Below are 24,077 nucleotides of genomic sequence, written 5' to 3' on the forward strand. Positions count from 1 at the left end.
AGCCTGATAAACTCTGTTTTACTTACAGCCCTCACAGCTGGTGATATAACTGCCTTGAGTGCTTAAATACCATAACAGAGCCTCAAATGGGTTTGTTGAGCCCAGAATTTTTGACTCTCTAGAACAGGCCCGTTGTATTTGTTGCAAACACTTCTGCCTAAGTTCACCAAAACCAAGAGTTTTACTTTCGTTCAGGACCAGAACTGTGAGTTAATTCCCAATGAATCCAAACAGAACATATATATGGAAGAAAAATTACCCCACGATCATGGCCTGAATAATCTGACTCTCCTCCAAAGTCCGGTTGCCATGAATTTAATAGGCAGTTCCTACCAAAGGTCTTCAGTTTCTCTCATTCCATTTTTATCACAGTTTAGACATTTTTAGATTTCCAGAAGCTACAGATGTTGCTAGCATTCCCAGAGTATTACTAATGAGGGGAACCTTGGTTGAGAATACATGATCCTGGGCAGCCCTGGTGGCTCAGCAGTTTAGCGCCACCTTCAGCCCAGGGCATGATCCTGGAGACCAGGGATCAAGTCCCATATCGGACTCCCTGCATGGGGCCTGCTTCTCCCGCTGCCTGTGTCTCTGCCTCTCTCTTTCTCTCTCTCTCTCTCTCTGTGTGTGTGTGTGTGTGTGTCTCATGAATAAATAAATAAAGTCTTTAAAAAAAAAAAGAGAGAGAGAATACATGATCCCAATAATGGAGACAGGAAGAATTTCAACAGTAATACTTGTACTCAACATAACCTGTCTCTCCCTGTTTAACAGGAAGAAGAGCATCTTACCTGTACACTCTGTCTCTTTGGAAAAGTAATAATCAATTTGAATCATCATCTTTTAAGTGTCAAACTTTTCTTTTTAGTGGCCCTTTTCTTTCCTTTACAATGTTTAAAATTAAATCTAAGGTAAATTAGGGCACATGAAGAAGAGAAAGAATATCATGGAAAAAACAGGGCAGATGCTGAGTACATATTAGCCTTTCTCCCACTTCCCCCTTAAAGGGAGTTGCTTGGACACATCCCAGTAGCATATTTCTAAAAAAAGAAACATATGGGGGCACCTGTGTGGCTGAGTCGATCAGATGTCCAACTCTTGATTTCAGCTCAGGTCATGGAGCCCCACGATGAGTTCTGCACGCTCAGCGGGAGGTCTGATTTAGATTCTCTCTCCTTCTCCCTCTGTCCCTTGCCCACCACCCCCACCCTGCTTGCATGCTCATTCTCTCAGATAAATAAATAAATAAAATCTTCTAAAAGGACAAAAAATAGCTTTTTCCTCTGGGCTGCCAACATGCCATCCAGACAGAGGAAGACCCGGAAACTTTGGGGCCACATGAGCCATGGCCATGGCCGCATCGGCAAGCACTGGAAACACCCAAGAGGCCAGGGGAATGCTGGTGACATGCATCATCACAGGATCAACTTCGACAAATATCACCCAGGTTACTTTGGAAAAGTCGGTATGAGACATTACCACTTAAAGAGGAACCAGAGCAAAAAAAAAAAAAAAAAGAGGAACCAGAGCTTCTGCCCAACTGTCAACCTTGATAAAGTGTGGACCTTAGTCAGTGAGCAGACACAGGTAAACGCTGCCAAAAACAAGACTGGAGCTGCTCCTATTATCAATGTGGTGCGATCAGGCTACTACAAAGTTTTGGGAAATGGAAAGCTTCCAAAACAGCCTGTCATCGTGAATGCCAAATTCTTCAGTAGAAAAGCTGAGGAGAAGATAAAGGGTGTTGGGGGCGCCTGCGTTCTAGTAGCTTGAAGCCACATAGGGGGAGGTTCATTAAATGCTAACAAGTGAAAAAAAAATAAAAAATAAAAAGACAAAAAATAAATAAAATAAAAGAAGAAATATTTGTTGGCATGTGTTTTCCTGGCAATTTCTATACAAATATAATCAAAAGCCATCATAACAATATGGTTTCCACACTTAACTATCACTAAGTGAAACAATGGGGATGGCACTGCTTTTATTTTCCGGACCTTTATTTTTTTAACTTGGACATCAAAATGGATACAAAACTGGAAAGCCAGGAAAGAAAAAATTAAACTTGTTTTGAGGATATGAAACAAATCTCCAGCAGATGGCTCTCTGGTATCATAAGGGATGGAGGAGCCCCAGAAGCATCTGAAGTTCTTCATGTCCACCAAATTCAGCAGCTCACAATGTAAAGCTGACTCAAAATTTATGGAATTACATGACATTTCTAAAATCTTAAGTATTGCTGCCAATTCAGTGCTTTCACATTTTCTCGTGTAACACTGGATATGTACAATAGAATATATATACAATATTTATTTTATTAAGCCTAATAATGAATTGAATCCCAGAGAACTTAAGAATTGGAATATTCCAGGGTACCTGGGTGGCTCAGAGGTTGAGCATCTGCCTTTGGCTCAGGTCATGGTCCTGGGATGGAGTCCTGCATCCTGCATCAGGCTCCCCAGAGGGAGCCCTGCCTCACTCTCCCTCTGCCTATGTCTCTGCCTCACTCTTTGTGTCTCTCATGAATAAACAAATAAAATCTTAAAAAAAAAAAAAAAAGGTGATAACAACAACAAGCAGGACAAGTCAAGTAGCAAGCACATCAATTAAACAAGATAATGGTCCTAAAACCATCCACTCCATCATTCATCATTTACCCAATGCCTGGAACCCACATGCCAATGCGGATACAAGATAGAAAGACCTGACTCTGCCCACCTGCCCTGAAGGAGGTCTAGAAAACTCATTTAAGAGCACAAACTGATGATCAGCTGCTGGGAAGATAGACTCTTTTTGGGTGTCCATACTAGTAAAAATGAAATGGCACCCTCTCTAATTTTTTCCCACTCATTTTCCTCCTTTCCTTTATAATTCCTTTCACTATTTCTTTTTTTTTTTTAAGACTTTATTTATTTATTCATTAGAGACCCAGAGACAGAGAGAGACAGAGAGAGAGGCGGAGACACAGGCAGAGGAAAAAGCAGGCTCCATGAAGGAGCCCAATGTGGGACTCGGATCCCGGGACTCCAGGACCATGCCCTGGGTCAAAGGCAGGCGCCAAACCGCTGAGCCACCCAGGGATTCCCCCCTTTCACTATTTCTTATATTGTGACAAAACATGAGAGGCTCCTAACTCTGGGAAATGAACAAAGGGTAGTGGAAGGGGAAGTGAGGGGGGGATGGGGTGACTGGGTGATGGGCACTGAGGAGGGCACTTGACGGGATGAGCACTGGGTGTTATATTATATGTTGGCAAATCAAACTTCAATTAAAAAATTTTAAAAAATGAAATGGGATAGGTAAACATGTGGACTGACTGCCAACACTTAAATAAGAATATGTCACATAAAAATCAACATTTTTAGCTTATCCTGAAAAACTTGCAAGATCTAGCATCACTGAGCTCACATACTCCTCCTGGCAACAATATGAGCAAGATGTGTCCAGATCAGAGGGAGTATGTGCAGTAGTACCACACTTACCAATCCCTACTGTCTTAGGCACCTTCCTCTTTGCTTACTTACATTGTCTACCTGGCCACCCAAGGTTGCATGGAGAAGATGTGAATATTTCATTCCAACTATTCATACATAGTATTAAATGATAAATGATACATGGTTTTAATTGATAAATGATCTTAAAAAATCATATTTATTATGCATTTACTCCAGGTCATGCAAGCATTTACTACACAAAAATCTCATTCTATTCTTACAATAAGAAATAGGAATATAAATAGCCCTACTTTACACAGATAGGAAAACTGAAGTCTAAGGAAATTAAACAATTTGGTCAAGATCACAATGCATACTCATGACAGAGCAAAGATTTAAATGCACGTATGTCCATGCAAGTCCAGAAGCAGAACTATTTTCCACTAGTCTATACTGCTCTTCAGTGGGGACTGGGTGGTCTGAGAGGCTTCATAAAGGAGGATGAGTTTGAGCTGAACTGTTTCTATTTTTCCTTCCTATCCTCTTTTAACTTCATAGCTTTCTGTTATAGAGTAAATAATAGTACTATTATTTATTACAAAATGCGATAATGCCTATTTTCATACAGGTTTATTTCTTGTAGAGTGAGAACAGTGTTATACTGCCTAGACACGAATCATGCCATGCTTTTAACAAAGATGGGATTTTCCTTTGAGGGAGGGGTAGTGTCAATCATGATAGTTGTCTGGCTGTCAATTGCCTAGGGATTAAACCTACAAAGCAGGGCAGATAATATGTATGTGGGAATAGGGATTCCCTACTTGGTGGTGGTCCCTAGAGGAAATTTACATCTTGCTCTTGGCTCTTCCATGTTGGGGTAGGGATGAGGAGGACAAAAGGAAGTTATCCTCCGTATAGGAAACAAGCCAAAAGCTGAGAAGCCAGAAAGCCTAGCAAGGTGCTTGAAAACTGTTCTAGTACTTTGGATATAGAATATAAAAAAAACTTCTCAGAGTGTGGAATGGGTCAGGACCTGGGAGCCCTGAGAACTTTTTAGCTAAGATAAGATAAGAGAAATTTGTATGTTGTGAATCTAATTCACTTTGTGTTTCTATTATTTTCTTGGTTTATTTGCTTTGTATTCCCTCAGGTTTGAGCCAAGTTTTTTTTTTTTTTTTAATTTCTACTAATTTCAATTGAAATAAGTGACAGGGTTTTCACTTATGTTCGAGCTGGAGTTTTAATAGGATATAGGACCCCTCAGGGAACACGTGAAGCAGATACCCTGAGAAAACTGAGGGATCAATGTCAGGCCTTTTGCCCACCTCCTTCTCATAATAAAGCATTGGAAATTCTTTACACATTTTTTATAGAAAAAAATTTCCATAGAGTATTTTGTTTGGAGATATCAAACAATGTAAAAGGAGGTAATATGGCTGAAGAAGAAAAGGCACTGGTAAATTTAAGCCAAATCAATGTAACTCTTTCAAGACATTTGCAATGTTTCCAAGTGTGAACATTCTTAAAATCTTGTAAGGCCATTCAAATTGATGCATTATATTTTTATCCTAATCTTTTCCTTTGGGGTTATGTATACATTTAAGTGATAAGAGGTAGTCTGATGTCAAAACAACTTCACGATTATGAATACAGCCTGATAATGTTCAGTTGATAATATCCTTATGTTATTTTATACACTGTTAAGGTTTGTGATTGTTTGTATTCCAAAGCAATAAGATTATCATGTTCACACTAGTAAAAGAACAGTCATGCCTAGCCTCGAGAAAGCATGCCTGTTAAAAATGCCTTAATTTTCTGCAAACATCTAAAATGCCTTTGAAACCTCCACAGCCTATCGTGGTTTATAAGCCACGTTTGCTTCAACAACTACACAAAATCACCAAACATAGAAAGCCCCATTTGGACCAGTCCTCACAAGGATTCTCAACCTAGGAGTACGAGCCCAGATGAATTACTCAAAACCAATCCTTTTGCCTGGGTTCTGAACATTCTCCTCAAGAGAGACATGGTGCAGTTTCCTATAAATCAAGTATTTGTTAGCCTGAGACTGAGCATGTGATTGCCTCTTCTACATTGAAAAGCAGTTGCTTCTGTTATTAAAAACTATTCTTGGGGCACCTGAGTGGCTTAGTTGGTTAAGCGCATCAGACTCATGACTTCATCTCAGGTCACGATCTGAGGGTTGTGAGATCATCAGGTTCAGTGGGGAGTCTGCTTCTCTCTCTTTACCTCTCTCTCTCCATCTGCTCCTCTCCCCTGCTCTCTCTCTCTCTCTAAAATAAATAATCTTTCTTAAAAATTATGAAAGAGGGACGCATGGGTGGCTCAGTGGTTGAGCGTCTGCCTTCAGCTCAGGGCATGATCCTGGAGTTTCGGGATCGAGTCCCACATCGGACTCCCTGAGTGGAGGCTGCTTCTTCCTCTGCCTTTGTCTCTGACTCTCTCTCTCTCTTTCTGTGTCTCTCATGAATAAATAAATAAAATATTTTTAAAAAGCTATGAAAGAAACTATTCTTAAGAAATAGTTCATCTAACTAAAAAGCCAAATTAGCAAATTATGCTTGATTACATGTCTTTAAACTGATTACTAGTGTGGTATACATGGTATCTATTCAACATCCTTTACAATGTTTTCTACATTTTTGGGTTTGTCATCAATTATTTTTTTTATAAATATTAATAGAACAATGAGTACATATATGTATACAAATATATACACCTACACACACACACACACACACGACTCACAAACATATCAATTCCTTATTTCTCTAAACTGAGGCTAAGCTCTCATTCCTAATTCTCAGAGTTCTTTTTTTTTCTGTAATTTGTTGTGTGATACTTTCCCACTTTCTACAATGTATTTCTGTTATTTATATATGTCTTAACTCTTCTACTTTTATGCAAGATCCACTCCCATTTCTTCTTTTTACTATCTGAATCACCAAATACTTGCTAAATGTGCACATAAATGAATGAACAGAAACTCTGAATATACATAAGGCTAAATAAATCCTTTCCTCATCCTGAGCTATGATGTAAAATTTCATGTGTGTCTAAGGGTGAACTTTACTAAGCAGTACTAACTTTCTACTTTCTAGTGTTGGGCAACAAAGGTTCCAAAAAAAGGATAACATCAGCTCTAGAATAATTTTTGCTTAATTGTGATTATACTGATAAATGAATTCCTTATGATAAGATAGCATACTAGAAAACTTAGAGTGAGAATCAGTTATCTTTCTTCAACAGCAGAATTTATAAGCAAAGCTATAGGGTAATACATCATAAGAATGATTTTAAATATTTCTGAAATACCACTGGCTATGTGAGCATTAGTACCAAACCTGGGATAACCATTCTGCTTGCTAAGTAATTGACTGTACTAACATACGGTACTTAAGAACAGAGATCTATCATAAATACCAGAAAAAGGATGATGACTTCAGGACAAAACAACAAAGTGACTTACTATAAGGGGTAATCAATTACTGAAATCACCCCAGCAAGTCTGTGTTTTGTAATCTGTCATGTAATATATATGAAAATGATCCAAAGATAAAAACAAGTTTTAAAAAATGGCAATCATGTGAGATTTTTTCCTGTGTTCTTGTTAATGGTCATAAAATTTTTAATTTTTATTAAATTTCCATTGCTTTTGCCAGAACAAGCATGGAGGGGAGAATTCAGCATTTAATCTGCCAAATCAGGTCATCACTAATAATCAAACCAAGGGCATATTCCATCAAATACTCTTTTCCTCATCCTCCCCATTTGTATATCATGAAATCCAAAGCATTTCCAAGAACAAAGGCCAAAACTTGTACCCATCCTTAACACAATTAGAGCAAACATCCCTAACTTCTTACTGTAATATCACAAGTAATGGTGGACAACAGTTCAAATTCACTCCTTACTTTATCTTTCTTATTATATTTCACTGAGCAGCACCCAAAGGTAAATCATAAACTGAGGTTCATAAATATGGTGTCAAGATGACATTTTGAATATTCTGTCTCATTTATCCATTCTAGCTGCCTCCTGAGTGGAAAAGTTACATGAGAATTGAGAAAATAACAGGAGTGCATACCAGGAAAGGAGTGCATACCAGGAAGACCAAAAACATTGATTTTGTGAATAAAATGCAAGTAAAAAGCAAACACTTCTCTCATAAACTCTATACAAGTTCTTAAGTACCCTCAATGGAGCTATTAAAGAAAAACATCTCTGACATTTTTCCACAATGCCACTTAAAGAATACACATCCCAATTCATTTCTGATTGACCAATAAAAAAATAAAGCATCTTGACTTCAGTAGCAACTATGAGGCCGCCAGACTGAAAAAAGAATCATTCAGTCATCTGAATAAAGATATGCTTTTCCAACATGACTCTCTTCTGAAATTCCTACATTATCAGCAGAGAGAATCCTAGGACAAAGAGAACTAAGAATTCCAAATAAGAAAGGAGAGAGAACACCACTGTTTCTGCAGCAGAAGAAATTAAAAAGTGTTACAAATATATAATGGAAATGCTCTCAGAGGACTGTAGAAAACATCCATGAAATTAAATACACACATACACAGACACACACACAATCACCAAGGCAGGAAAATGGATGTCACCAAAATAGATTAAACAACAAACAACACGACAATGACGGCTTTCTGCCCTATGTGTGCTGCCTTGCTGGAAAAAGATGTCAAAAATGCAATTTTTGAAACCTAAATATAAGGACAGCTAAAATGATCTTCAAAAAAACAAGGGAAAAAAACTTGTCAGGAAAGAAAAAAATTAAAGTTAAATGATCTATTTGGTCTTATTTTTAAAAAATCAAGATGCTAAAGAAAGGTTAAACATGACTTCCCTGTTGGACACTAAGAATTAAAAATCTGTTTAAAAAGGTAATGTTACATGCTTACCTATATCATACATTGTAAGTTAAAAAAAAAACAAAAAAACAAAAAAAACATGGTAATTCTCCAGCAAGTCAATTACTATGAGTTTGTTTGATAAACCCCATGATGAATGGGCCTTTGGAAACATGAGGAAATGGTAACTGTCTGGGATACTGGCACTAGATTATACAGCCCCAACACTCAGCCTATTTACAGAAAGACATGAAGTAGGATCAGTCACATCAAGAATTCACCTTCTCCAGCCCAGGGATCCTGGTATTTCTTCTTCTCTTACAGAAGAGCAATAAATTAACCCAGAGCAATCTTGAGAGAATCCAAGCAAATTCATGATGTTCCCAAGTCTGTCTGGTCAGCATCATGACGAGTACCAAGCAGCCTCCCATTTCCCATTAGCAGGAAGGCTCAGATACTGAATTTCAGCCATTAAGGGAGGAAGTCTGGGGGTGTGAGTAAGGATTACCAAATCCTACTCTCAAGAAATCTTTGTTTTTGAACTCTTACCTCTCGCATGTACTTAGATCCTAGTACTTGGTACAATAAACCCACAATTGATTTTTTTTCTGAATATTGAATTATTAAAGCAATAACCTGCCACCCTACAGAATTATTGTTACAATTATGCAGCACAGATAAATTTCTATCTTCTGTGGGAATACAAGAGAGCCTAAAATAAGTTTGATTTATTTAGAGTAAATAGATATCCTCAATTGGATTTCTAAAATATAGAAAGCAGAAGTGGCTCAGTCGGATGAGTAACCAACTCTTGGTTTCAGCTCAGACCATGGTCTCACGTGCCGTGGAATGGAACCTACCAGGAGCTCCAAGCTCCAAGGGGAATCTGCTTGAAGATTCTCTCCCTTGCTCCTCCCCTGACTTCTGCATACACATGTACTAGTGCACTCTCACTCTGTCTCTAAAATAAATGGATCTTTAAGAAAAAAAAGCAAGCAGAACTTCTTTAAGTTCTTTAAGAAATATTGAAAAACCTAGTCCATTTGTTATTAGGGTTAAAATATTCTAAAGACAGTTAACCCAGATAAAAAAAATTCCAAGCAAATTTTCATAAGTAATCAGATATTGTTAAGTTCTCATTTTGGAGCAGAGAAATACATTAATATTCACCAAAAAAGGATATCAATCTATACAGAGATCATGTCCAAATACTCATTTACGTGGTTATACATACGCAACTAACTTGCCATATCCTATTTTGAATAAAAAATTAGAAGACTTTTGTCATTTTTATATTTCAAATATGATAAATGCAGCCCAAGTAGAGTTATGCCTGAGATAAATATAATGCATTTTTTATCACCCTGAAAACCTGTATTCCCTAAAAAAAAAAAAAAAAAGGTACAGAGAAGTAGTGTATCAGGCAAAGTGACAGATAAACCATTATCCCTTCAAAAATCACACCACATTTTTGCTGACAAGGTAAAACACCTACCGAAATAGGCACAAGGCAGTATACAATTATAGAGGCAGAAACAGAAATGTAAAACACACCGAAACTTCTCCTGCTCTACCAATGCACATCTCTCAAGTGGGTGTTGCAGAGCCAGAGCACGTCCACCTTCAGAGCCCACTGGCAAACTTCTCAGAAGCAGACCCCAGTTATGTACTGAGTTGCATCCCCACAAAAAAATATATACATATATATATACTTAAATATATCCTGCCACACTTGTGAATGTGACCTGACTCGAAAATAGGATATTGGCAGATATAATCTAGTTAAGATGAGGTGATTGGGATGAGTCCTAATACAGTGGATGGTGTTCTTGTAAGAGCAGGGAAATTTGGGCAGAGAGAACACTCAGGGATAAGAGCCAGGTGAGCATGGAGCCACGCATTGCAATTATGCTATCACAAGCAAAGAAACTCAAGAGGCCACCAGAAGCTAGAAGAAGCAAGGGATGATCCCCCTCTAGAGGCACTGGAAGGAGCGTGGCCCTGCCTACACCTTGATTTCAGACTTCCAGCCTCCAAAACTACTGAAAAAATTTCTGTTGTTTTACGCCATCCAGTTTGCAGTATTTCACTACTGCAGCCCTAGAAAACACTAGACAGTGATTACGTTGTAGAAACGTAGGAGACAAAGGAGACAAAGACGACAGGGTGCCAAGTAGATACAAATTGAGGTTCATTTGAGCCATTAATTATCCCTGAAATGATAAATATTCAGAAATTTCCACAAAGGTTCTTACTTCTTGGTTGTCTGCTGTCTAATAAATGCAAGTCTTGCTCATATCCCATTGAGAAAACTATTTCATTCTCTGGAGAAGTGCTTCTGTCCCCTAGTGGGAAAGAAGATACCAAAATAACATAGGAGTTTCATAAGATAATTAAATAAACACACATCTTTAACTGGAGAACTGGATGTCATCTGTTAACTCATCACAGAGATTCAAACTTGAATGGCCGGTAACCTGACATAGCACAAGCCATTGTTCTGGGTAAGAATAAACTATCTTCCTTTGGGTATAATCCTAGGATAGAATTTAAATCCTTCATCCAAAAGCTCTCAAGGTGTGCTTACATTCCTGGGCAAGGTGGAAAAACATGCACTGAAACTAGAGACCTCCAATACAATCAGGAGTCTAGCAGGCTTAACTGTTTAAATAAGCTAGTCCAGAGGAGTAGATGCACCAGCATAAAACTAATCATGACATTATTAACGTACACTAATTAAACATAAATGGTACATCCTAGAATCTAGGAGAAAAAGTGTGCTCATTCAAAATCTTATCTTAAGCCCAAAAATGTAACAGAAAGAATATTTTTAAACCAAAAATGTCTTTCATAAGCCTTGACGAGAATCATAATCTAGATCAAAAACTGACAAAATAGATTCTCAAAAAGAAGCTGGAACTGAACTGTGTAGAAGAAAAGCACTAAAACTCCAGGACATCTTAGGCAAGTCAAAAAAATTCTCACATATTTCAATGCAACTGCCATCATCTACTAAATTTAGAAAATTATTGCAGTTTCACAAGTATGGATTACTCACAAATATATTTTTTTCCCTCTGATTTAATGAGCTCTGCTGGGTAAAGCTGTCATCTCTAACTCAGGTTAATTTGGGGGAACCTGCTTTTTCCAGATGGCATCAAGGAGAGCAGGCAGCTAAAAGGAGATTAATCTCAAAGCTATATGGGTTTTATCTCAATGTGGAGTGCAAGACCTGTTAGCCTCTGAGCTTGCTTTGATCCATTTCTTAAACCGTCATTCTACCATGGAGTTCTCCAGAATACTCCTAGAATGTCATGTTTCTCTGCCAGAAAACTGCCAGTGTTACCCAGAAAGTCTGGGATAGAATCTGCAGCAAACCTAGCTGAACCACCTTCCCTGCTCGACAGGAGACAAAATATCAAAGAACAGCACATCTTCTGTCTTTACTGCATCAGAACTATGGCTAATTTGCTATGCCCAAAAGCCTACCTGTCTTCTAGATTAGTTTTAGAAACTCAGGATTACAAATCTCTGGACATTCTTCACTTCCCACCAGAAACTGTTCGCCTGCTAAAATGCTGATTAATTAAATGACCTTTCATCATATTTCCAGTCTTCTTATTTGTGGATGTGCAGCTGTGCTCCAGGCATCTTCTTCATGCTCACAGCCAATGTCTTGGAAAGTTTCATTTGGCATGTATTTCCCCATCTCAACAGGTGAAGAGACTGCCCCTCTTCAAAGACTATAACATCCTAACCCAGAAATGTTCATAAAGGAAAAAAACCATGGTGCCTGGGTGGCTTAGTCAGTTAAGCATCTCCCTTCAGCTCGGGTCATGATCACAGAGTCCTAGGATCAAGTCCCATGTAAGGCTCTCTTCTCAGTAGGGAATCTGCTTCTCCCTCTCCCTCTGCCCCATCCCCTCTCATTCTCTTCTCTCTCTCTCTCTTAAATAAATAAAATAAAATAAAATAAAATAAAATAAAGTAAAGAGGGAAAAAAACAAGCGCTAACAATCAGAGCAGTGCTGTGAAAATACAGTCCACATTAAAACTTCCACCTAAGAAAATGTGGTGGGGAAACTCAAATTTTCCATTTAAACCAGTATTCTTGGGACGCCTGAGTGGCTCAGCAGTTGAGCGTCTGCCTTTGGCCCAGGGTGTGATCCTAAAGTCCCACATCAGGCTTCCTGCATGAAGCTTGCTTCTCCCTCTGCCTCTGTGTGTGTGTGTGTGTGTGTGTGTGTGTGTCTTTAGTGAATAAATAAATAAAATCTTTAAAAATAAATAAATAAACAAAAAAACAAACAAACCAATATCCTCAGTCGACCCTGCAGATCTAACTCATCTAAAGCACTCTTTAAAAATGTGGATGCCAGATTGATCCTTCACCAACTGAATCAGAAGCACTGGAAGGAATCAGGCATTAGGGATTTTTTAAAAGCTCTCCAATGTGATCCTTATGTTCACCTGTAGTTAAGAACTACTGATCTAGACCAGAGGTCAGCAAGCTTTTTCAGTAAAGGGCCATATTGTCAATGTTTTAGGCTTTGTGCACATTTAATCTCTGTGACAACTACTCCAACTCTGTTGATCTGGCACAAAAGTAGCCACAGATAAGATGTAAATGAGCAAGTGCAGCTGGGTCCCAATACAGCTTTATTTAGGAACACTGAAATTTGAATTTTATTTAACTTCTACATGTCACAAAATATTATTCTTCCTTTAATTTTTTCAATCATTTAAAAATGTAAAGATCTTTTTTTTAATGATTTTATTTATTCATAGGAGACACACAACAGAGAGAGAGACAGAGAGAGAGGCAGAGACACAGGCAAAAGGAGAAGCAGGCTCCATGCAGGGAGCCCTATGTGGGATTCGATCCCAGGTCTCCAGGATCAGGCCCCGGGCTGAAGGTGGTGCTAAACCGCTGAGCCACCCAGGCTGCCCCTAAAGATCTTTTTTTTTTTTAACTTGAGATCATACAAAAATAGATAGCAGGCCAGCTTTAGCCAGGCCACAGTTTACTGACCTCTGATTTATACTGTGGATGGAAATCACATTTCTCCTTAATCTTTTCTCAGAAACAACATTTGCTCAGTGACTCACTCCATTGGTTCTAGAAAAGATCCCCTTCAAATCATTGGTACCTTCAGATTCAAGTTGGTCCAGGCCAAATGAGGCAGCTGTATTAACTTGGCTAATGGATGGGACAGCGGTTCTTCTCTCCGAGGACGTCTCAGAATCAGGAAGCGCTGGGAAAAGGCTGGGTGCTTCCTCCATTATTCCAGGAGGAGTCACTGGAGAGCCCCAAACTGGTGTGAACAATTCCTCGTTTGGCCCTGTGACAGTGTCCATTAGATCTGTCAAACACAAGAGATGGGACTTGACCCAAAGATGATCATTAGTAGAACTGTATACATGTCTTTTTGCCTTTTAAGAAAGAAATGTGTAATACCAGTATCTTATATACTACTGTATAAGTAGTAGTATTAGTAGTATCTAAGTCTGGCACTTAGACAAGCTTCCCCTTCCCAGTGTGCATCAATCCAGCTACGTGAGGTAAACATTCTACTGTCCAGGGAAATGTATTGTCTCAAATTGATTTCCCATGTATTCTACTGATAATATTACAGATTTTGCAAGATTTTATATAATTTACTGCCAAAGGTAGAAAATTTAACAAGAAAAGTATTAAAATACATGCCAAAGACTACTTTTAAAAATCAAGTCATAGACTAAGGGTATCAGTGTCTAGAATATGCTCAATTTCAAAGCAGCCAATTCAGCCCCAGGTTTTCCCAAATATAAAAAGCTCTAGCATAGTATTATTTGGCATGTCTGGTAGATCATCAGAATCTCCAAAGTAATTTTTTAGAAGTCAATTTTCATGCTTTCCACACATCCCAACTTACTGAATCAGAATTTCCTTGGTGGTGAAGCCTGAAAAACTATTTTTTAAAGTTCCTAAGACATGGATCCAGACTCTCACAGACATTGCTATGTTAGGAGTATAAATTGGTGCAACTACTTTAGAAGATAGTTAGGCATTGCCCCCTAAAGTCAAACATTCATATCTAGAGCCCAGCTCTAGGTATTTAACCAAAAGAAACCCCTGGACGTGTATAACGGGGACTATGTATGAGAATATGCATGGCGGCAATCAATGTTCACAATAGCCAAATCTGGGGAACCTGGGTGGCTCAGTTGGTTAAGCATCTGCCTTCGGATCAGGTCATGATCTCAGGGTCCTATGATCAAGCCCCACATTGGGCTCCTTGCTCCTCCCCCTCCCTCTCTCTGTGTGCTCTTTCTCTCTCTCTCTCTCTCAAATAAACAAATAAATAAATAAATCTTTAAAAAAAAATCGCCAAACCTGGAAATGACCCAAATACAAATTGCTAGGAGAGACTGGATGAAGATTAGATGAATAAATTGTGATCTCATCTCATAGTGGAATATTATAAACAGTCAAAACAAAAGAACTGCAGTAAGTGAATCTCAGCCATAGACTATTGAGTAAACCAATTAAGTACCAAAAGGGCTATCTGCAGAATGATACTGTTTTGATAAAGTTAAAAACTACTAAAAATTTTTTAATGCGTAATTTTAAGCATAAACGCAGATACAACAAAACTAAAATAAAAGGAAACCAAGGAAATGAGAAACACAAGATTCAGAATGACAGTTAACAGTCAGAGGAAGAGGGTGAGGTGGGAAGGGTGAGGGGTTATGTGTAGGTTACTGACCAGGCCCTAGAGTTTTTGTTTTGGAGGGTCAGGATTAGGAGATATTTATTACTTTTTAAAAATAACTCAGTTAATAAATAAAAGTAGGCTTTACTTAGACCAATAATGAGACAGAGACATGAGGTCCAAAAATAATAATTAAATAATAATAATTTTTATAATTTCCAGATGATGCTTATGATCACCAAGATATGAAAACTTTGCTATCCTTAAGATATCAGAGCATTTGCGGGCCTCCTATAGAGACAGTAGTCTGTATACATTATTTTGAATCCTTAAAATAACTTATAAGATAAGCTGGGCATTATTTAAAGATGCACAAACCAAGCTTGGAGACATTTAAGAGACCTGTTTGAGGCCACAATACATGTGAGGGCCAAAGCTGGGATTGCAATTGAGGTCCTGTTTTCACTTCACCCTCTGGCTTCTAGCAGCCAGAGCTGTCAGACAAGGAGAGAGTTCTCAGGAGGTCTGGCCTTCACAGGCCCCAGTGGTGAGCCACCAGGAAATTCTACTTGGGAACTAACCCCTCATCCTTTTAGGCTTTGCCACATCTCTCCAAATAGAGTTCACCCATCTTTTCTATTCATTCTCCAGATGAGATCTGTGTGGAAACCCTATGGATAGGAGCTAAGTGCCACACTCACTCCATTCCTTATAACTCAGAAAAATCTCCCTCTAAAATTCTGAGTCCAAGATTCCCCTGCTTACAAACCTTCCAGAGCAGAAGTAACTTCGAAAGACAGAGGCACAGCTGTAGTTGAAACTGTAGTGGACAGAGGCTCCCATCTCCTCGACAGCTGAGTAACAGCAGGAACACCAGATGTGGTGAAGGGGGAATCTTTTCCTTCCTCAGTGTTACCATTTTCTCCAGCAACCTCAAGGGTAAAAACCTGCTGCTCTTGTGTTGCCAATGATAAAGTGGCTTCTGGTTCTTGAACAGCTGTTGTCATCTCTTGAGTGATGATGTCTTAAAAGGGGGGAATACAATATTTTAAAATAGACAAATTCCCTATACCTTAAAATGTCACTCTATAATTAATAATTTGAAAAAAAAAGAAGATAGCTATTTCAGGGTACGGGAAGGCAAATGGATTGCCCAGATACAAAATGTCAGCAAATAAATGTTTTCAGTGTTGCTGCTTTCAGGAGCAATGAATCAATCTAAGACAGAGATAAAGAAGTTAATATATAAAGCATAAAATAAAATCCAAAACAAAATAGGAAGATCAACAATTGAGCTCCTTTTTGTGAATATCAACACAACCAGTTTGTTAAGAAATAAATTATACAGTTCTAAATTATATTTAAAATTTCTCAGCATATATATATATATATATATATTAGTTTTCACATTTGCATTTCTGAAGAGGAAAGTTACTATTTTCAATAAAGGAATAATTATTACAATAACTAATGTTTATTGAGTTTCTATTATATGCTTTAACACATGTATTTCTATTATATGCTATATACACACACACTGCTGTGTATATGGTGTTATTTTATCTTCTAAATGTACTAAGGGGAGGTAGGTACTAATATCATTCCATGGAAGCCATATATCATAGCAGTCAAAAATGCAGGCTCTAGCACTAGAGTGGTGCTCAGCTGAGCATTTGACTCTTGATTTTGGCTCAGGTCATGATCCTAGGGTCCTGGGAATTGGCAGGGATTCTGCTTGAGGATTCTCACCCTCTCCCTCTGCCCCTCTACCCACTTCTCTCTCTTGCTTTCTAAAATCAATAGATAAATCTTTTTAAAAAATAGTAGTATCTATATCATAGAGCTGTTATAAAGAGATAACACATGTAAAGGACACCTGTGTGGCTCGGTTGGTTGGGCGACAGACCCTTTGTTTTAGTTCAGGTCATGATCTCAGGGTCCTGATACAGAGCCACTCCTCGGGCTCTGTGATCAGCTCGGAGTCTGCTCGAGATTCTCTCCCCCTCTCTCTCTGCTCCTCTATCCCAGCTCGCACGTGTGCACTCACTCTCTCTTTCTCTCTCTCAAATAATTAAATAAGTAAATAAAATAGATAACACATGTAAAACACTTAGCACATACCCCAGTACTTGTATAAGTATTCAATAAATATCAGCTATTATTATCCCATTTTACAGACAAATTATGTTTAGAGAAGCTACATAGTTAGTGCTCTTAACCACTGTGCTAACTATGCTGTCAGTAACAATGGATGAGCGGATAAAGAAGATGTGAGATACACACACATACACAGTGGAATATTTTTGAGCCCTGAGAAAGAAGGAAAACCTGTTGTTGCCCAAGAAATAACTTGAAGTGGCCTCTGTAGAAGATTTGTATTTGCATTTTTTTTTAATTTTTTTTAAGATTTTATTTATTTATTTATGAGAGACACAGGCACAGACACAGGCAGAGGGAGAAGCAGGCTCTGTGCAGGGATCCCGATGTAGGACTCGATCCCGGGACTCCAGGATCATGACCAAAGGCAGATGTTCAACCGTGGAGCCACTCAGACGTCCCTGCATTTGCTTTTAAATCATAAAAGAGAATGAAACAGACCTCAGTTGGGTCCACTTTCTTTCCAACATTACAATCCCCCCAAATACATTATTAAATACTATTTAAGAGGGTCAATATTAGCTCCCTTCCTAGGCAAGGGTGATGCTGGAAATTTCCAATACTGAGCCACTATTAAAACTTAAGTTTTAGGGATCCCTGGGTGGCGCCGCGGTTTGGTGCCTGCCTTTGGCCCAGGGCGCGATCCTGGAGACCCGGGATCGTGTCCCACGTCGGGTTCCCGGTGCATGGAGCCTGCTTCTCCCTCTGCCTGTGTCTCTGCCTCTCTCTCTCTCTCTGACTATCATAAATAAATAAAAACAATTAAAAAAAAAAAAACTTAAGTTTTAGGGGATCCCTGGGTGGCTCAGCGGTTTGGCGCCTGCCTTTGGCCCAGGGCGTGGGCCGCGTCGGCTCCCAGCATGGAGCCTGCTTCTCCCTCCTCCTGTGTCTCTGCCTCTCTCTCTCTCTCTCTGTGTCTATCATAAATAAATAAAATCTTTTTAAAAAAATAAAAAATAAAACTTAAGTTTTAGAAGACCCTATTATCCCTCTTTTTTTTTAATACTAATTCTAGATACATAGTGTCTTAGCAAGTCCAGTAAGTTATACTATGAAAAATAACATTCTAGGGATAGCTGAAAAGATTTTCTCAAAGTTCTTATTAATGACATCATGGTATTTCCTATTACTTAAAATACTTTTCCTTGAAAACAATTTATTTGCTTTAAAATAATGTTTGTACATTTTTTCAGTCTAAGTGGTTCCTTCATTTGGTCCCCATTCCATTTGGACTATTTTTTCATCTGAATTGAAGAGATTCCTATATCTGATGGATTGATAAACTAGGTTGTAAGACAATATAAGTTAGAGTAAGTTCTTACATATGCTTCATATTTGCTCTATGTGACATTAAGCTTTTTTCTTTCTTTTTTCTTTCTCCAATAACACTGATGGTAAATCTCTCAAGAGCCAGGATTTTCATTGCCCTTTTAGTATCCAGCACCTAGGACAATGCTCTGCTTGCCATACAAAGATAATATATTGTTTTATCTTTTTAAGCAGTATGCATTCTCCATGTTGCCCTCATTTTTGAAAACATAATGAACACTTTTGAAACATATAAAAATAAAAATGTGCAGGCTAAGGTCATAGTTTCATGAAATAGGAAGGACTATCAAAATGGCATGGTGCTTTGAATGGGTGACTGCTGTCAGAGAAAAAAAGAGTAAGATCTAGAAACAGTGACGAACATTTTAAAAATATCATTCAAAATTTCTCCACATCTCTCTCTTATTCTCCTTCCTACAGAGAAAAAATAATATGATAATTATTATAGATTACTTTTAAAATCCGATCTTCATTTGAACCTGTGTAAGAATAAATTGAACCAGAGAACTGATAATAATCTCAGGTTGCTCATCCGTTCATAATAAACAAAACACCAAGAAATCATTGCATATCCCGAAGAAGATAATGTCATAAGTAGTCTCTGGGTCCTTAAATGATTGGCATTTGAGTGTTTACTTCTGAAAAAGACATAATCACCAGAAAATGGATAGAAAGCTTTTTGGCTATTCTCTGACGACTGTGTCAATAATCTGAGTTTTTCTTTTCTTTTCTTTTTTTAAGATTTTATTTATTTATTTATTCATGAGAGAGAGAGAGAGAGAGAGAGAGGCAGAGACACAGGCAGAGGGAGAGCAGACTCCATGCAGGGAGCATCAAGCCTGACTTGATCCCAGGTCTCCAGGATCAGGCCCTGGGTTGAAGGTGGCACTAAACCGCTGAGCCACCCGGGCTGAGTTTTTCATATTCTTTTTAGCTTGAACAACAACAAAAAAAATTAAAGTGAAAGGAATTATTTAACAGTTCCTCTCTCTACAAAGAACAGTTAGAGGGCAGCCCGGGTGGCTCAGCAGTTTAGCACTGCCTTCAGCCCAGGGCCTGATCCTGGAGACCCGGGATCCAGTCCCACGTCAGGCTCCCTGCATGGAGTCTGCTCTCCCTCTGCCTGTGTCTCTGCCTCTCTCTCTCTCTCTCCCTCTCTCTCTCTGTCGCTCATGAATAAATAAATAAAATCCTTAAAAAAAAAAAAAAGAACATTTAGAAACTTTCTGATTGGGATGCCTGGGTGGCCCAGCGGTTGAGCATCTGCCTTCCGCTCAGGGCATGGTCCCAGAATCCCGGGATCAAGTACCCCATTGGACTCCCTCCAAGGAGCTTGCTTCTCCCTCTGCCTATGTCTCTGCCTCTCCTTCTGTGTCTCTCATGAATAAATAAATAAAATCTTAAAAAATAATAATAATAATTTGAACAATGCAGGCAGTCAAACTGGATAATTTCATTCTGAATGGTTCTCTGTGTTCACTTACTCATCCACTGACTTCGTATTTATTGAGCATCTACTAGGTACCATATACTGTGTGATGTGCTAGGAATAAAAAGAAGTTGCCTATTAAGAGACTGTAGTGAAGGGGTGCCTGGCTGGCTCAGTCAGAAGAGCATGTGACTCTTGATCTCAGTGTTCGTGAGTTCAAGCCCCACACTGGGTGTAGAGATTACTAAAAATATAAATAAATAAACTTAAAAAAGAGAGAGACTATAGTTAAGTGAGGCAATTATGACTAAGTAAGGAGCATATTCAGTAATCAAAATAATAATCAGAGACACCTTGGTGGCTCAGCAGTTGAGCGTCTGCCTTCAGCTCAGGGCTTGATCCCAGGGATTCTGGGATCCAGTTCCTCATCAGGATCCCTCTAGGGAGCCTGCTACTCTTCTCTCTCTGCCTATGTCTCTGCCTCTCTTTCTGCGTCTCTCATGAATAAATAAAAATAAAATAAAATCTTTAAAAATAATAAATAATAATCACCAAATTCATTTTACTTTTTAGTCTGTATTAATACAAGCTAATGTAATTCTAATACATAAGCATCACAGATTCAATTATGCAATGAATAATCTAGAGTTATATTACTTTATCCTCCAGGAATATCTTAAAGTATTATGGAAAGTTGAAGTAAATTGTTCAGTCGTATCCAGTATCTTCATGGTCATGGAGATCCAACTCTCTTAATGGAATTTAAAAAACCAACATAAAAAAAAATAAAAAATAAAAAAAAAAATAAAAAACCAACATACAAAACAATTTCTTAAGGTTCTGTGAAAACTTACAGTATACTAGGTCTTTCTGTCTCTAAAAAATGAATTGGACATGTAAAATTTAATCTTATAATTTTAATTCAATTTTAACATTTTATAAAACACATTACTAATTTGGTATTTTCATTAATTAGGCTACTTAGTTGAAGCAACAAGATATACATCTTTCAAAACAATTTGGAGGGAGCAGATGCACATTATACTAAGTCTATCCTTTCCTCATGCTGTTATCTGACTAAATACACATAATAAAAGAAAAACATTATCCATCAGCAACAAATGTAAGACTCATCAGCTCACAACATTCACAGATATAAAGGCCAAGAAGAAGTAGCGCAGAATCAAGCCGACAGAGAGGATTTATCAGTATTTGTTTGTTTTGTTTTGTCTTTTTTTCTAGATAAATTTCTTTTCAGGAAAACAAAGTCAAAGAACTCCTATGGTTAATGCTATAAGACAGATATTTATTTAAAGCTTTCTGGTAAGAAATACCAGGAATATAAGTATCTTTTGCAACAATGTGTAAATAGGTATTCTATACTGTTTATTAGATCATTTAAATATACAGCTCATTCTTTAACATTTTCCTGAGGGTATACATTTTCATAATAACATATTTGAAAATTATCAGCCTATATCAGAGTTTCTCAGTACTGTTGACCTTTTGGCTCATAAAAGTCTCTGTGGATGGGGATTTTAGGATGTTCAGCAGCCTCTCTGGCTCCTACCTACTAGATGTCAATGGCACCCCTTTGTTATCACAAGGAAAAATGTCTCCAAAATTGCCAAATGATGGGGGTAGGGACAAACTTTTCCCGGTTGAATACTATGACCTGTATGCAGAGGTTATATTTGGGTGTCATTTTATATAAAATATATTTTTATTTGTTTACTCTTGCTTTTCATTAAAACTTAGATAACTTACTTCTAAATTATTGCTTAAAAAAAACATAAAATAAGACCTAAAACTAATACAATATTAGATGTCAGTTATATCTCAATTTTTAAAAAAAAACAATAAAATTAGATTGAAACATTCCAAATTAAACAAAGTTTGTGTTTTTCTTTCTTTCTTTTACCTTTCAATGTATTTCCCAATGGTTGATGCGCCTCAGATTCATATTCTGAGATGGGAACAGTGGTCTCTAAGAAAAACATGGGATCATTTTCCTTAGTAGACTCCATGAAGTCTGCAGTATCTTGGAAGAGGCTCACAACAGAGACTTTCCTATCTTCCATAGGACTTGTGGGAATAAAGGAATTCTGATCGGTGACGGCAGATGATCGCTCCTCCCCATGCGCCATTAACAGGGCTGTCCCCAAGTGTGCTTCCCCTTCTGACAGCCCCAGAGCCACATCTGCAGCCTCTGTCACAGGTTTGCCCTCTTCCATACCTTCCATAGGGTCATTATCGATCTCTTGGGCTGTCTGAGACATTTCCATTCCCACCTGAGTCTCTATGTTGTCTCCAAGTGTGGGGGTCTTTATCTGGCTTACACTCTCTAATTTGGTATCATCCCACTCATCACTTAGGTCAGAGGCAGCTGGAACAGCTGTGCTGACACTCACTGTGACTCCCGTGGCTCCCAGCAGCCTGTCAGTTTCTGGCTCCACACTCAGGGTGTACTCGGAGGTTGTGAGCCAGTACTTGGTGGCAGTAGTCTGGGTATGATCAGCTGTCATCTGCGAAGGTTTCTCCCTATCAGGCGTGGGGCTCCCAGGCTCCGTGCCTGCTATGGGCTCAGCACCAAGAAAAAAAGCTGCCCCATGTTCTGTGCCTGCTTCAGATTTCTCAGTCCTTGGATTAGCAGTTAGCATTTCTTTAGTATCCACAGCAGATGAAGGTAAATATCCCAGACTAACTCCGTCCTGACTTTCAGTTGCAAACAACTGATCATCCACATACTTCAGAAAACCCTGTGTTGCTTCTGTGGTCCCCTCTCCAATGCGCTGAATGATGGTACTACTGAAGTGTCCCTCCTTCTTATCGATATGCAGACGAGCAGTTGCAGTAATGGGACTGGTTAGCATGGCCTTGGAAAGTCGGCTTTCAGGAGACACCCTCTCTGGCTGGCTGGAACCAAACCTTGCAGGGACTGCTGTCTCAGTAGCAGTGTAAATGCCAGGGCTATTAGGCTGCATGAGCCCAGCTCCTATGGGACGAGCTTCTTTGTTAGTAGGAAATACTTTATTTAATGATGTTGCTGATGGTCCTGCTAACACCATCACTGGTTCTTCAGAGACCACCAACTGGGGAGCGCACTTTGACGTAATAGACTTATTTTCTAGATCATCTGTGTTCATCCTCTCAGGCTGCCCCGTTTCTACATGAACATGTGCTATCTCCCTTCTTTCCATTTTGGGGAAGGCCACACATTGTGTGGCAAAGTTGAGAAGTACAAGGCTACAGAATGCCAGACAAATGTGCAATACAATTGGTCTGCTCATAGTGGAAGAGAAATGTGCACATAAATCAGCAGAGTTGACAATTCCAGTAATTGAGTCCTGCAGAAAAATAAAGCATATCAAGCTATCAAATAAACGTATTTTGTAAACAAGCCCCTTTAAATTAAACCGTAAGTAAAACAATCTTGACTTCATGCTCAGAGATGGTATGGAAGAGACAGCTGTTCTATTTCTTTGTACCTTTGAGACTTGGATAACCCAGTTCACTTTTCCCTGCTGAATTTTGCAGCTGATTTAACCTGAAGCTCTCTAGAAAAGGTACACATAGTTCAAGTACTTAGTTCATTGTTTCTTAAATATCTATTTAAAAAAATTACCCTTGAAGTCACATTTGCAATATTCTCCCCCAAATTCCTCTATTACCATATAGTCAAATAACTGGAGAAATAACATGTTCAAGATATGGAAAGTAAAACTTACATTTACTTATATTACATCAGAGAATGTTTCAAGTATTGTTTAAAATTATTAAATATAATCATAAAATACTGAATACCAGTAATATTCAAGAGGTTTAAGTATACAAATGATTTTCAATTAAAATTTCTCTCAAGGGACACCTAGCTGGCTCAGTAGGTGAAACACGTAACTCTTGATCTTGAGGCCGTGAGTTCCAGCCAGTTTATTTATGTAAAAAAATAAAGTTTTTTTTTTTATTTCTCTTCAAAACATTTAAATTATTTCTTTTCTCTGTAATAACTATAAAAGTTATAGGCAAATCTTTGATGTTTCAAAATTTAAGGAGCAGAAAAGTTAAGAGTTAATTCAAGTAAGTGTGTTTTTAGGGAAAAAACTTTAAGAGAACCAAAACACATTTAAAATTAGCAATCTTTACTGAA

At 38.2% G+C, this 24,077-nt stretch overlaps 2 protein-coding genes across 10 annotated transcripts in view; one reads left to right on the forward strand and one right to left on the reverse strand.

Annotated features, from left to right (window-relative positions):
- Positions 1-24,077, reverse strand: part of ARMH4 (armadillo like helical domain containing 4) — a 162,710-nt gene that overhangs the window by 94,725 nt on the left and 43,908 nt on the right. For 6 of the 9 annotated variants that reach the window (XM_072838719.1, XM_072838725.1, XM_072838724.1 and 3 more), the window contains 4 exons: positions 21,852-23,277; positions 15,785-16,039; positions 13,471-13,683; positions 10,576-10,665 (listed from right to left, as the gene is read on the reverse strand). In XM_072838719.1, the coding sequence (XP_072694820.1) occupies positions 10,576-10,665; positions 13,471-13,683; positions 15,785-16,039; positions 21,852-23,277 (1,984 nt within the window). The remainder of the gene's footprint in view (positions 1-10,575; positions 10,666-13,470; positions 13,684-15,784; positions 16,040-21,851; positions 23,278-24,077) is intronic. The other 3 variants (XM_072838721.1, XM_072838727.1, XM_072838726.1) reach the window with 2 other exon arrangements.
- On the forward strand, positions 1,297-1,814 carry LOC140639409 (large ribosomal subunit protein uL15-like). Its single transcript, XM_072837730.1, has one exon. It carries the CDS (start codon positions 1,297-1,299, stop codon positions 1,771-1,773), a length of 477 nt encoding a protein of 158 aa, XP_072693831.1. The 3' UTR covers positions 1,774-1,814.

The sequence above is a fragment of the Canis lupus genome, chromosome 9 (genome assembly GCF_048164855.1).
Source record: "Canis lupus baileyi chromosome 9, mCanLup2.hap1, whole genome shotgun sequence".
Classification (NCBI taxonomy): Eukaryota; Metazoa; Chordata; class Mammalia; order Carnivora; family Canidae; genus Canis; species Canis lupus.

What these genes read in the sequence shown, in the direction of transcription:
- LOC140639409 (XM_072837730.1), top strand. Translation starts at nt 1,297, where the DNA reads ATGCCATCCAGACAGAGGAAGACCCGGAAACTTTGGGGCCACATGAGC.